We start from the raw sequence: 14617 nt of genomic DNA on the forward strand, positions 1-14617 counted from the left end.
TGAAATTGAGTTTAGTAGAGCCAAAAAACCTAAAAACCCAAAGATACTCCCACTTAAAACTAAGAAAATACAAAACTACTTCTAAAAGTTCATCAAATTTACATTTCTGCCACTAACATACCCAAATACGAGACTGTCATGACAAGCACGACCCAAACTCCCATTGAACACACAAAACTCATGAAAACCACCCCTAAATCGAAGAAATTCTTTAATCAAAGAGGAAAGTTTGACTGAACATTGTTTTCTTTGAAAAATCCTTGCCTATTCTCTTGTAAAAGCTTTCTTGAAGTCCAAGTCCTCTAGTTGGACGAATTTTAGAATTCTCCCCCTCCCTTTCTCTATAAATATTGATCAAACTTAGGCTCAAGGGGGGAGAAATCTAGAAAGAAAGGGAGAATAAAAGAAAAAAATAAAAGAAAGAGCATTTTCCCAAACTCAGTGATGCCTCAATTCTACCTAAAATCCTAAAGTCCTTGAAGATCAAGCCTTAAATCTACTTCCCCTATTCTCTAGACTTAAGATTTAAAACCTAAAACACTCACCTCAACTCAACAACTCGTTCAAGATTCATTTTAACTTTTTCTAGTTGCTAAAAAACTCTTCCTAATGTTGCACACAAGAGGTAAGTCTCTCATTCCACCATTTTTCTAAGTTTGAATTTGTAGTATTTGCTTTTAGCTTTGTCTTGGGTTTCTTGAAATTCCAAAATCATGGGAAACTTGCATTCCCAATTTCCTCGAAATTGAGAAAAAGAGGTAAATAAGCGAGGGTCTTAGGGAAATCGGTACTTAAGACCCGATAACATCACCTCAAATCAATTCTAGGTGAAGTTGGGAGCATTTTTGCTTGATTTCAGGAGCTCTGAGCAACCCCTTTCGTTGTTGTTTTCCGTTAGAAAATGAGCCTGAACAATTCCTGTATTGAGCTGCTATAGCGGCTTGGAGAGAGGGGTGCCTAATATCTCCCCTCTCCCAATCCTTTCGGATTTAGAATCTCTTGGCTATGCGTCTTTTCCTGTGGAGAAAAGAATCACTATCAAAGAAATAAAATAAAATTTTCAAGTATGAAAAACGGTGGCCCAATTTCCTCTGAAAATTGGTGGCGATTCAATTTCTTTGAGCCAACCATGATCTTCCTAGAACTCACAATAACGACTACATCATTGATCTTATTTAAAAGACACACCTTGTAGATTCTCTCTTTAATAAGGGGAACAATAAAATCATTGAGTCTATAAGCATCCTCATTAATATGGTTATGGAGAAATGGTTCACATGACTAGTGCATTCCCCCATGTATGCGAGTTTCATAAGGGCTAATGATGGCAAGGTCATTAATGCCATTTTCACCAATGGTCTTTGGGTTTCCCACAAAATAAATTTTTGAATCATTCACAATTAACTTAGCTATGGAAGATTTAGATGATAGTTAACCTAGATCAATATCAACATCTAGAGTCAATAACGTGGAGTTATCCACACACATTAGGCCCTTCTTTTCATCCACATGCTCACTCAAATAAGAAAAACCAATAGGTTGGAATTGTTATGAGGTGATAAGTTCTAATAGATCATGATTTCTAGATATCTCATATGTGAAAAAAAAACATTTGTTGGAATTGTTCTAGAACTTTAAAGAAAATATCTCCTTCTTCTTGCCCTCCTTAAACCTAATAGGTGTCAAGTCACAACATGAATCAAACCCCCATTCATGTGATATCCAAAAATGGGTGAGATAGAATTAGGAGCAATGAACCCTGTCTAATCCTTTCGATTTATTTTCTTATCATTATTTTCTCCTCCCTTACTCTTCTGACAAGTTTTCTTCAAAGCATTTTTTACGATAAGGAGTAACTCCTTAGGGCCCAATCCCTCATTTATGGTTTTGTAGTATTTCCTAGACTTATTCATAAAATCACAGATGCAACCCTTCACATTTTGTGGGATGATCGCTAAACTTTTGGTCATTTGATTTTTTTTTCTCAAAGTTATTGTAATTAGCTTTGTTGAGAACATTACGAGAGCTATAGATTTAAATGAGTTATTTTAATATTTTATTTCTGATTCCTTTAATGCCCATGGAAAATAAGGGCACTATTAAAGTGAAAAGGAAACTATAAGGATCACTAAACTCAATCGAGCCCAATGATGAGACTTACAACATAGACTAAATTTTCGCACATCTACTCAAAAGAAAGACAACTGCGATGAGCCAATGAAGGCACCCACTCAAAAGGAAAATCATAATACTGAAAGAAAAGCAATACAATTATCAATTATAAATGAAACAAGAGCAACTAAGTAGACAGAGAGGAAAAAAGGAAACAAGGGTATCAAAACTTCAAAAGAAAAGACTAAGTCAAATTATGAAACCATAAATGAAAAAAAGGTACTAAGAGGATTAGATAGAGTTTATAAACATTTCCTAAGAAACATCAAATGATTGTTATTGATTCATCCATCTTTGATCATAAGCATTGCCAGATAATCTCATATGCCTTTATATGAAAACCATTAGTCATGGCTTCTTACAACAAAACCCATGAATCTCCTTCCTCTTTTAGTGACCTTTTAATTAAAAGAGACTTTGATACAATACTAGCAACAACAAAATCTTTCACAAACTCCTTTTCACCAATTGAATCCATTGTGCAAATGAGTGGTTTGTCATCATCTACTAATCTAGCTATTACAAGCTAGTAGAAGTATAGTTCAAACCTTTCCTAATATAGAATATAGGAGACAAGACTAGCAAATGTTATGGGTTTCATATCCCTTTCCTCTTGAGGACGACACAATTTGTGACAAAAAATGAGTTGCTAATAACATTTGAGCATCGATAACTAGACCTTGGAGGCCAATATAGAGCTTATCGTGAATCTGGTAGTCCGTTGGAAATCAATATCAATGGTCTCAAGCATTACTCTAATGTGACGGTTGTTGGCAATGGTGAAGCAATTCTTCCCTACCAATTGAGAGGCCATATGGGACCTTTGACATATGTTGGGTTTATCAAAAGACAAGGTATTGTAATTTTCTTTCTCAACAAGTTTGCTAGCCATTGGAGAAGACTTGGTGGACCTACTAGTGTTGGTACCGAGAGTTTGTCAAATATGGATGAACAACATTCGCTAATTTGCTCTAAACCCCAGGTTGTTTCCATATAGAAGAGTTTATAATTTCCTACTATTAGGGATGGAAACTTTCCCTATAAAACCGCCACCCTAAATGGTGTGCGTCTTCCCCAATCTTAAATGGGGACGGGGCAGTGACTAGGAATGGCAACAAGACGGGGTGGTATAGGGTTTTTCATGCCCCATCCCAATCTTGAACTCAAATCATATAAAACTTAGTCCAGGATGCATATTTCACTACTTTTTGAGGCACAAGAATGCCTTTCCCTTACCCAATTCCCCTACACTTTACCTATTCATAAGCCAGGTTTAGGCCAAGCTTTGTCTCTTTCTTAACATTATACATTAAAGCTTAAGCTCGAACCTAAAGATTGGCCTATAAATTGGGCATTTTTTTTGTTTTTATTCAATAAAAAATGATTTACTTATATTAAATGACCTTAGAAACCACAAAGTTGAAAGATCTAATTATGGCTCAATAAAAGATAAGAAAAACACATAAAAAATATATTATATATATTTTATTGTATAAAGTATTATTGGGCTTGGGTTTGAGCTCAGGTTGGGCTTTTTTGAAAAATGTCCGAGCCCAACCTAAATAAGTCAAGCCAGAGCTTGAAAGCCTCAAATAATGTCCAAGCCTAACAAAGAATAAGCCAAACTGAGCTAGCTAGCTAGGCTACCCGACCCATGAAAAGGTCTACCAACACCTAATTGTAGGACTGTGAATGTTAAAGTCACCTCATTGGACTTTTTTCTCTTTTTCTTTAAAATGCAAGAGATATGGTTTCAATATCCACATGAAAAAGTGATTATACCTACAACTAGATAAAGCCAAATATTTCACGGTCATATGGCTTGCGTGGCATTTTGTTGTATCTTCTTATTCGTGTATCATAGGTTGAAAATGCAATGCTAACTTAAGAGGCCATTACTGGAGCTGAAAGTTCAATGTATAAAATGCTCCACTTATCAATAACTTATTAAATCATGGGTCGGGTAGCCCAATGGCTCGACTTTCTTCAGTCAGGCTTGGACATGTTCTTAAGCCCATGGGCTTAACTTCGGGCCCAAAATACCAAGCCCATTTGTTTTTCGAGAAAGCTTGTGATTTGTCAAAAAAGTCAGGTCTGACTATTTCATATAATATTATATATACATAAATATATTTTTTTCATGACAATTCAAAATTAAAATTAGTGTTTGTCGTGATCTCCTGGATTCTTACTCGGTTGGGTTCTTAGACTTTTACTTTTAGTTCTCAACAATCAACTCTCAGGCTAGCAACGACAACCCTTATCTTTGGCATTGCCTCCTCCTCTGACCCTTCTCCTTGTTCAACCTCAATGTGCCCCTTTTCTCTGTTTAGTGGCAGCGGCAACAACACAATCACCACTTCGCACTCACCAATCACTAGTTAGGCAGTCATCGCCTAGACAAAGTAGAGAACAGAGCACCACCTCTCCAAGCCTGACCAAGTCTTCTCTCAATGTGTGTATTTTGTAAGACAATAAGTCAATAACTGTGTTTTCCCTTTTTTCCCACAGTCACCACCACTGCATAAGTCTATGACTGTACTATGATTAGTGGTTCTTCAATAGAGTTTGACTAAAAGGAGGGTGTTATAAACTCATATATCCACACCCTTGAGCGTGTTTTGATTTCTACTCAAAGCTTAAGGTTTAGAGATCTTCTTATTTTTGGAGATGGATTATCTATTTTTTACTTGATTTTATCTATATGTCTATGATTATTATAGTTTTGATTGATTTTTTTTTCTTTATTGATTGGATTTGTGGGTCATTTGCAAGTTTGTTTCTTAAAGCCTTAAAACCTACCCCAATTGGTATTCAATGCATATTTTTTAGTCATCTTTAACTTGTTTCCAATGATATTTATTTGGATTCCAGGCCAGACTTAAGGCTTGAGTATGGGCTTCGGGCTTCTATGAGGGTTGGGCTTGGGCCCAAGTTGTAGGCTCGATGGTTGGGTTGGGCTTGGACTCAAGCTTGAAGAAATCCTATTAATGAAGAGTGAAAGCCTGACCCTTGAATAGGTTTAGTCAGGAATGAAGTTATGAATCCAATATGTGATAAAATGAAAACACATAATATTATATGAATTGATTTACTTGTATGCATACATGAGTTGGGAGAAATAATATGTTACAACTTACAAGTTAAGGGGGCTAAAAGAACTAAGGGTCTGTTTAGTTCAGACATGAATGGGAATAGGAATTGGAATCAAATAGAATGGGGTTTTATTCTGGCGGGGAATTGCCATTCCCTCAAATGGGGGAATGCCATTATATCAAGAATGGAAATTAGATTCCAATTCCGTCCAACCAGACAGTTGGAATTGAAATAATCCATTTTGATTCCGATTCTAGACCCTTATTCTTGCAAACCAAATGAGGCTTAAGAGAAGTTAAAAAGGGACTTGGGTGGAAGTTGAAAGAAATAATTTAAACACCTATGATTTGATGATGGATGTGGCAATGAACAACATGGAATGGTGAATTAGGATTCATATAACCGACCCTATATATATATATATATATATATTGCCATCGGTTTTGGGTACGGTTCAACCGTCCAGTTTGAATGAATGGCCCGTTCTGACAACAAAAAACAAAAATTACAAGCAAAAAATTATGAAACTGTTATGGCCACCGACTTTCGAATTGACGGTTCGACTGTCTGGTTCGAACGGACGACCCGTTCTAACAACAAAAATTACAGGGGAAATTGAATGTGTGAGGTCCATTAAGCAGTATCATACGTGTTATGCCATTTGAGTGTGTGACTCATACGACTTGAAAATGGAACCGTTCTGGCTATCATTTTTTGGGTTGACGGTTCGATTGTTCGGTTTGAACGGATGGATGATCTATTAAAAAAAAAATGACCAAAAACCATTGAACGAGTCAAATTGGTTGACGGTTCGATCGCTTAGGTCAATGGGTCATTGACCGATTCAATGGTTTTTGGCCAGGGATCGGGATTGGGGTAAAACGGAACCGATTGCCTAGACGGTTCCTAATTAAAAAAATAAAAAAAAGCGGTAGTTCGACTGACCAGTTTGACAGATGACCCATTTTGACAACAAAAACTACAGGCAAAAAATTGAGTGTGTGAGGTCCATTAAGCAGTATCATACATGTTATGTCATCCGGGTGTGTGACTCATACGACCTGAAAAAAGAACTATTATGGCCACCGGTTTTTGGATCGACGGTTTGACCGTTTGATTCGAATGGATGACCCGTTTTGACAACAAAAATTAAAAAAAATAAATAAAAGCGGCCAGAAACCATTGAATGGGTCAACGGGTCGACCGCCCGAGTCAATGGGTCATTGACCGATTCAACGGTTTTTGGCTAAGGACTAGGATTGGGATAAAACGGAACTGGTTGCTTGGATGGTTCCCAATTAAAAAAATAAAAAAAAGGTCAAAAACATTGAACGGGTCAACATTTCGACCACCCAGGTCAATGGGTCGTTGATCGATTCAACAGTTTTTGGCCAGGGACTGAGATTGGGGTAAAACGGAACCGGTTGCCTATACGGTTCTTGGGCCGAAATGTTCGTCTGTCCGGGTCAATGACGGTTCGAAAACCATGGTTTTTTGTGCTTTTGGATTTTCACTATTTAAAGGTTTCTTCTACTATTGGCTTTATTTGAGCGTGTGCAATATGTCATTTTTTTTTCACTTTTTTTTGTTTGGTCATCTTCTTCAAGATCCTTCAAAATGGTATAGGGTTTACCACCATTTTATTTATTCCTCTTTGTTTTTTTTTTCTTTGGGTTTTCTTATGCAATGTTTTTTTTTTTAATTTTATTTTCTTACAAGACAATATGCTTTGTCTCTTTCTTTGATTTCATGTATATTTAACTCCGTTTCAAAGCGGAATTTTGAACTCGATTTTCTGATATTTTTTCATTGGGTTTTCCAGTTTGGTGGATTTATAGTTTTTTTTTTTGTTTTTGTTTTGTTTAAGGTCACTTTGGATTTATCTTTCAAGGTTTTGGAATCCTTTGCAATGTCCACCCTTCCCATGGCTATTACTACAAATTTATTTCGTCTAATTATTGACATCTAGAAAAAATGTCTTGGAAATGGAACCGTTCTGGCCACTAGTTTCCAGGTCGACAGTTCGACCATCCAGTTCGAACGAATGGCCAGTTCTAACAACAAAAATTAAAAAATAATTAAAAAAATAAAAATGGCAAAAAATGTTGAACGGGTTGATCGACCGGGTCAACGAGTTGTTGAATGATTCAATGATTTTTGTCCAGGGACTGGGTTTGGGGTAAAACGGAACCGGTTGCCTTGACGGTTCTCGAGCCGAATGGTCCTATTGTCCGGGTCAAATGAGAGTTCTTGATGTAAAACAAAGGACAACTATGAAGTAGAACTCAGAACTCTCACTGTATGATCATATTAATTCTTTTATATGAGATGCTTTATTAAAATAATATTTAAAAAAATGAACACATGATGATCTCTTTTAATTTTTTATATAAATTTCATGAATTGGATACTTATAATTGCAAGTTTCTTATTAAAAAAATTGTATTTTTTAATATAGTAAATACAATGTTATATAATTCCCAGCCTGCCCTCCTCTAGTATATACAAGCAATAACTTATTTTCTACATTTTTATTTTAAAAATCGATTTATTTTCAAACTAAATTGTTTTGATTTATTTTTGTAGTTGAAGCTCACAAAAAGAAAAAATAATTCAGAGTTGCTCGGAAGAACATCCCCCCGAGTTGGCGGGAATCGTAAGCTTCCAGCATGAAAGAGTTCACGTGACATTGTGGGCAGTACCTCAAAGACGGCCAACGGCTTGGTTGTGCAACTTTCACAGCTCAAAGCTCATAAACTAATCTCCCTGGCTTCATTCTCCAAAATGCCCATGTCACTGCCCACGACATTACCGTCATTTATTTCATGAATCACGCTTTGATTGCCTTGTTCGCTGGTCCGCTCTAATGTTATAAATAAAGGGTATTTTAGTCATTTAGATAGAAAATAAATGCCTGGCTTGTCCCGAACCGTTTTCGATCTCTCTCTCACCCACGGAGTTCCGGTTCTTTTTTTACCAACACGGTCGGTCTCTCTCTCTCTCTCTCTGGTGTGGTAACTTGAAGAAGCGAACACAACAGCCATCTCGCTCTGCTGATTCGACGAAGCAGTTGGCTTGTTTCGTAGGAAAAAGAAAAAGCCCTAGTTTTCATTTATTCAGATCTGAAACTCTGCTAGGCTAGGTCGGGAATGGCTTCTTCGGAAGCCGATTCCCGTTTGAGTCTTGTAATAACTCCAGCCCTAGAGAAGATAATCAAGAATGGTTCGTGGAGGAAACACTCTAAACTAGTTCACCAATGCAAATATGTAATCGAGAAATTAGCTTCTCCCGACAAGCTTCCTTCTACTCCCGACGATGCTGAATTGGATAAATCAGTTCCCGGTCCGTTGCACGACGGTGGCACTGTTGAATTCTCTCTCGCGGAGTCCGAATCGATCCTCAGCCCTCTGATTGCCGCTTGTGGATCGGGAGTTCTTAAGATTGCCGATCCGGCTATTGACTGCATCCAGAAGCTGATCGCTCATGGCTACATTCGCGGTGAAGCGGATCCTTCTGGTGGGTCCGAAGCCAAGCTTCTCTCCCAGTTGATGGAGTCTGTCTGTAAGTGTCATGACTTGGGTGATGATGCTGTTGAGCTCGTGATACTTAGGACGCTGCTCTCAGCTGTTACTTCGACCTCATTGCGGATCCACGGGGATTGCTTACTGCAGATCGTTAGGACTTGTTACGATATCTACTTAGGGAGCAAGAATGTTGTTAACCAGACGACTGCCAAGGCTTCTTTGATACAGATGCTGGTGATTGTGTTTCGGAGGATGGAGGCCGATTCATCCACTGTTCCTGTTCAGCCGATTGTGGTAGCAGAACTGATGGAGCCCGTGGAAAAGTCCGATACGGATGCAAGCATGACACAGTTTGTCCAGGGTTTCATTACGAAGATCATGCAAGACATTGATGTGGTCTTGAATCCTGTGACTCCAAGGAAGTCATCGGCGGGTGCCCATGATGGTGCATTTGAAACTACGACTGTTGAAACCACGAATCCGGCAGATTTGTTGGATTCAACGGATAAGGATATGTTGGATGCCAAATATTGGGAGATCAGCATGTACAAGACTGCTTTAGAAGGGAGAAAAGGGGAATTGACTGAGGGTGAGGCTGAAAGAGATGATGACTTGGAAGTTCAGATTGGTAATAAGTTGAGACGGGATGCTTTCTTGGTGTTTAGAGCACTTTGTAAGCTCTCAATGAAGACACCTCCCAAGGAGGTCTTGAATGATCTACAGTTGATGCGGGGAAAAATTGTAGCACTGGAGCTGCTGAAGATACTGCTAGAGAACGCTGGAGCTATCTTTAGAACCAGTGAGAGGTATTTCTCTCTCAACTTTCATTATCTTAATTCATTTTGTGAGGATGTGTAATTTCTTTTTGCTGCTTTTTCCATGCTGAAGTTGAATGAGCAGTGTTAAAGTTTCATATTACCCAGTAGTTTTATTCTTTTATTGTATCTATTTCAGGGTTTGGTTTTAGTGCGAATTGTCTGTATGTTTTGCTATTCCTGCAGCTTATAGTTTTGCTGCTGAAAGGGAGTTGGCTAGTTAATCTATAAATTCCCTTGGTTGGTCAGCTCCTTCTTCTTTATTGGTACATATATCAGAAATTCTTATTAGCAAAAAAGAGAGTCAATCTGCACAATTCAAGAGTCATTTTTTTTTGATCACCAACCACAGAAAATATTAATGATTAAAGGAAATAGATACAACAAGAAGTTGTGAGCAATTAACATGCCTGATGCAAGGCAAGCCACCCAACCCTTATTACAATTGTGTCCGGTACATAGGTTGTCTTTGAACCCCTTGCTTAGCTAAACTATTTGCCAAACTGTTGGTAGATCTTCTAACCCAATGAACTTGCAAGTTCATGTCTTTTGACAGCAACTTAAAGCGCCTAAATTCATTCCTAAGCTGCCAAGTCACCCTTTCGCCTTTGTCCAACAACCATCCCACAACTATGTTCAAGTCACCTTCAATAATCAAACTAGTAATTCCTAGTTCTTTGGCCTTCTCTACCCCGTAAACTGCTGCCATAGGTTCTGCTTTGACCGAGTCACCTTGCTCAATTGGACCCGAAAAGAATGCACAAATAATGCCACCTTCATCCCTGATAACCCCTCCAATACCTGAGGGTCCTGGGTAATCCACACTACTACCATCAAAGTTCAACTTCTTCCAACTAGCCACAGGGGTGACCAAACCTCTAGATTTTTGTTTCCTAGAGGAAGAGCCAACAATTCCCCCCCGCCCCCCCCACCAATTCCGGAAAATGTCATCCACTTTAAAGTCTGAAAGAAGTTTAAGGTTTTCACCCAATGTGCAACTTTAAGAGTAATGAACCCCCAAAGATTCTTGTGTTTCTTTCTTCCCACACTGTCCATAACACTGCTACCCTTGTACATCTCTACAAAACCCTGCCCTTTTTTTGTGCTTCTCAAAACAGAAGGGCTGAGTGGCCCATCCAAACTGCTAGGAGGGTTTCACTTGCAACCAAATAGAGAAGAAAACCATTCCCAAATACAACAAACGGAAGGATAGGAGATTAAGAGGTGGAAGATAGTTATTTATCAACAAAAAAAAAGAGGTGGAAGATAGTTTCACCATGCAATTTGCACAAGAAGCACCGATTGGGGGACAAGGTGCAATCTGGTCTTTTCCTTTATAGCAAATTACAAGTATTAATGCACACAGGGAATACTTCCCAGCAAAATGACTTGACCTTTGGAGTAATAGGGAAGCAGCAAATTTCTTTTACAGGGAAGGTGGGGAGAGGAAGTGGAAACAAGGGAGTTAAAACAAGACTTAAAAGAAAACTTCCCATCAGGGTTAAGGGACCACCGCCGACCATCTCTCTCATTATCAACAAGGACTAAGACTCCAAGACTCTCAGCAAGTTAGACACCAAGGGGATTTTCTGACTCTCTGAGATTCCTAGTGAAACCTAAGCTCCAATTCAAGCTAGAAGAAGGAGGAAGTAAAAAATCAGCCATGGTCTACCTTTGAGATTTGAAAGAACAAAAAGGGAAGGAAAGACATCTTTCAAAGGGGATTCACCTACCTGCATATATTTCTAGAACCTTATCTTTCTACTAGAAGCCTAATCATACCTCACACAATTAAGAAAAGAGGGAAGCAAGCCACAAATTGCTTTCCAAGGTGCATCTAGAGTAGCTCTTTGTAGACAATTAACATTTCAACCATTACTTGATAGCATGTGAAATGCTAGCCACTACTCTATGCCATAATCTCTCATTTCCACAGGAAAGTGCCAAAGCCATTTGCTCAAGAGGGCCTGTTTTTTTAAGCTCTCATTACCAATCCCCAATCACCTTCCTTCTTCTTGACCACTTTTTCCCATCTCACCAAATGATCTTTCTTCCCCTTCCCTGGTTCCCAAAGGAAATCCCTCATAAGTTTCTCAATTCTTCTTGCCATTGCCTGAGGCATCCTAAAAACTGACATAAAATAGACTAGGAGGTTAGCTAGAGTGGATTTGATCAAAGTTAGCCTCCCTCCTAATGAAATGTAATTCCTTTTCCACCTGGCTAGTCTTTTCTCAATACTTTCTACCACTGGATTTCAAAACCTAGCCAATCTTGGGTTATCACCTAAAGGCAAACCTAAATACCTTAAATGCCATTTCCCACTCTTGCACCCCAAAGTTTCTTCCATAGACCTTAATTCCTCGCCTCCTAGATTGACACCTGCCAATAAACTTTTCTTCCAATTTACACACAAATTAGACATTCTTCAATTTACACACAATCAAAGAGTCATTGACACTGACCACACTGAGATAAACCAAAAAAAATACCATCAAAATTAGTTTTAAAACAATAACATAACTATCTAAGAGAAAGTGCAATTTGTTGCATAAATCATGGCATAAAGAATAAGAAAAATATTTTTACTTTTAGAAAAGTACAAGAAGAATGGAGGTGGAGCTTTAATAAGATTTTACTATTACTCGTACAAAAAATGGAGGTGGAGCTCCTTTCATGCCACATAAAGGTCTTTGATGCACATGCATTTCTCATGTTGGAACAAAGGAGAAGGAGAAGAATACGGGGTGAAACCCCTGTTTCCAAAGCAGAAAGAAAGAGGCAAAGATTGGGAAAAATCCTTTTTTTTTTTTTTTCAAAGCACAAAAAGAAAGAGACAAAGAAGAAAGAAAAGCTTAAAAAAACTCATTTTGCAACATGCATATCCTTCATTAAATAAAAAGAAAGTTTAAAATGAGGCCTGAAATGCCTTTTATATTTTTTGATGGATGCCTGAAATGTCTTACTCTTCAAAACATTGTTAACATTAAACCGTCTTATTTGACTTCAAATTCCAATTTACAATTCTATGCAACAATTTACTCATAAATTGTACTGTAAGTCAAAAAAAAAAAAACAATTTGATCTTGTGATTTGGATACAATTTAATTTGAATTGTATAATTTTGAAAACATTGGTGTTTGCAGTGTTTAGGATATCGGACCAGACTGGCCAGTCAGATTGTGACTGGGGTCCTGGCCGGTTCGGTCACACCACAATAACCGTATTTGCTAAAAAACTGGTGAATGGTCCTAGTTTCAAGAAACTGCCTGGGCCATTAAATAATTGATATTTTAAAATGTGTTTGGCAAGACTTGAACCCATGACCTCTTATTTTGATATATTGCCTAATTACCACTAGTCCATTTTTTTTGACAAGTGAAGTAAAAATTCATTGAAAAACAAAAAAAGGTAGTACAAGCTGATGGGTGACAAGCCACCACCCTAATACAATGCAATCTGAAAACCAGAATGAGTTTTCCACATTACATAATTGAATACCCATACTTAATCCCCAGTTCCTCCTTATCAGCTTGCCTAAATTCTGTGAGGACCAAGATCCAGTCTTCCACTCTTCCATGGACCTGCTACAACAGCTACCACCCAAACCCTACTGCAAGCTCTGTCCTCAAGTGTTCTTATGTTATTCTCCTTCCGTATGTTCCAAACTGTAGCAAAAAGGATGCATATCCAACTCAGTTTCGCCTTCTTGCTTCCTCCCAACTTAGGCCACAAAGCAAAAATATCTGCAACTGAAAACTGGGTGATATCCAAAAACCCTGACCACAGTGGTAAATATTCGCCACATGAAGTTAGCAAACTTGCAGTTGATAAATAGATGACTGACATTTCCTCCTGCACTTCATTTCTTGAAAACAACATCAAGTCTGTGATTTCTCAGAAAATTTTTACCACCCTCTTCTTCTTCCAACCCTCAACCTTCTCACGTTGCAGGAAATCAACTTCATCTCCTGCCTCTCCCCCCTCTCTTCTTACAGCCCCTTCACTCCTCATCAGCCTTCCTTACTTCCTTCCCTTCCCCTTCCCCACCGGCTGCCCTTTTAAATTGTTCCTCCCTTCTGTTTCTTTCGAATTGTTCTATGGCCTTTCTGACTACCTCTTCCTCTCCCAGGAAAAATAATCCCAAAGACTTTCCAACCTCTACCTGTCTCTCTACCAACTTGTCTATATCCACTTTCCTTCTTCCAAGTGGTGTTTCCCTTACCAGAGTATTACTTAAATCTTCCCATCTCCCCCACCCTGACTTCACTATTCCCCGCCATTTCCTTCTTGCCTTTCTTGGACCTCTTCCTTCTATTAGAAACTCGACTACTCTCCTCCCCTTCTCTCTTCCTCTTCGAGCCAGACCTACCTACCCCTAAAACAAAGGAAGCCTTCCATGTCGCTACTACATCACCAGTGGTTAATACCACTAGTCCATCTCTTTACTTGTGTTATTTAATGACTCTTTATTTTATATATTACTTTATTGTACATGTATTTTAAAAAATATAAATTAACAGACTTGAACTTTAGTCATTTGCTTTAAAAATTAAAGGAATTTTCTATCCATCCACTATATTTGAGTATATTAAAGGTTGTAAAATATATTATATATAGCATTTATATGACTCGTAGTATATATGCCATGTCATCACGGTTCGACCTCCGGTTCCACCCCGGTTGAACCTTTGACCCGTGAACCTCTCCCTTCCCTGGTTCTATGCCCGGTCTGGTTCTCTGAACAATGGGTGTTTGGGTATAAATGTCCTAGTCAACAAATTCAATGTGATTTTGTATAACTTTGAGTCTTTGATCTGCATTTAGTTCATCCCCTTTATCAACATTTATGTTTATTACATTTTTAGTTGATAGTTTCTAGGGACTTGCTTACTTGAATAAAGTTCATGCCTTCCTTTAAAGAGATAGGAATTAGGATAATTTGTGATTTCACAACCTTTGTTGCATAGTCACATGCCCTTTTATATGGCTATTGTTTCTGAATATGGGGCC

General features: G+C 38.2%; 1 protein-coding gene across 1 annotated transcript in view; it reads left to right on the top strand.

Moving 5' to 3' along the window:
• The first annotated feature begins 8266 nt into the window (after nt 1-8266).
• Nucleotides 8267-14617, top strand: part of LOC104611051 (brefeldin A-inhibited guanine nucleotide-exchange protein 2-like) — a 28906-nt gene continuing 22555 nt past the window's right edge. The window contains exon 1 of the mRNA XM_010277969.3: nt 8267-9598. Coding sequence (XP_010276271.1) covers nt 8418-9598 — 1181 coding nt within the window. The 5' untranslated portion in view covers nt 8267-8417. The remainder of the gene's footprint in view (nt 9599-14617) is intronic.

Source organism: Nelumbo nucifera, chromosome 4 (assembly GCF_055504915.1).
Source record: "Nelumbo nucifera cultivar China Antique chromosome 4, China Antique-T2T, whole genome shotgun sequence".
In the NCBI taxonomy this organism is placed as follows: Eukaryota; Viridiplantae; Streptophyta; class Magnoliopsida; order Proteales; family Nelumbonaceae; genus Nelumbo; species Nelumbo nucifera.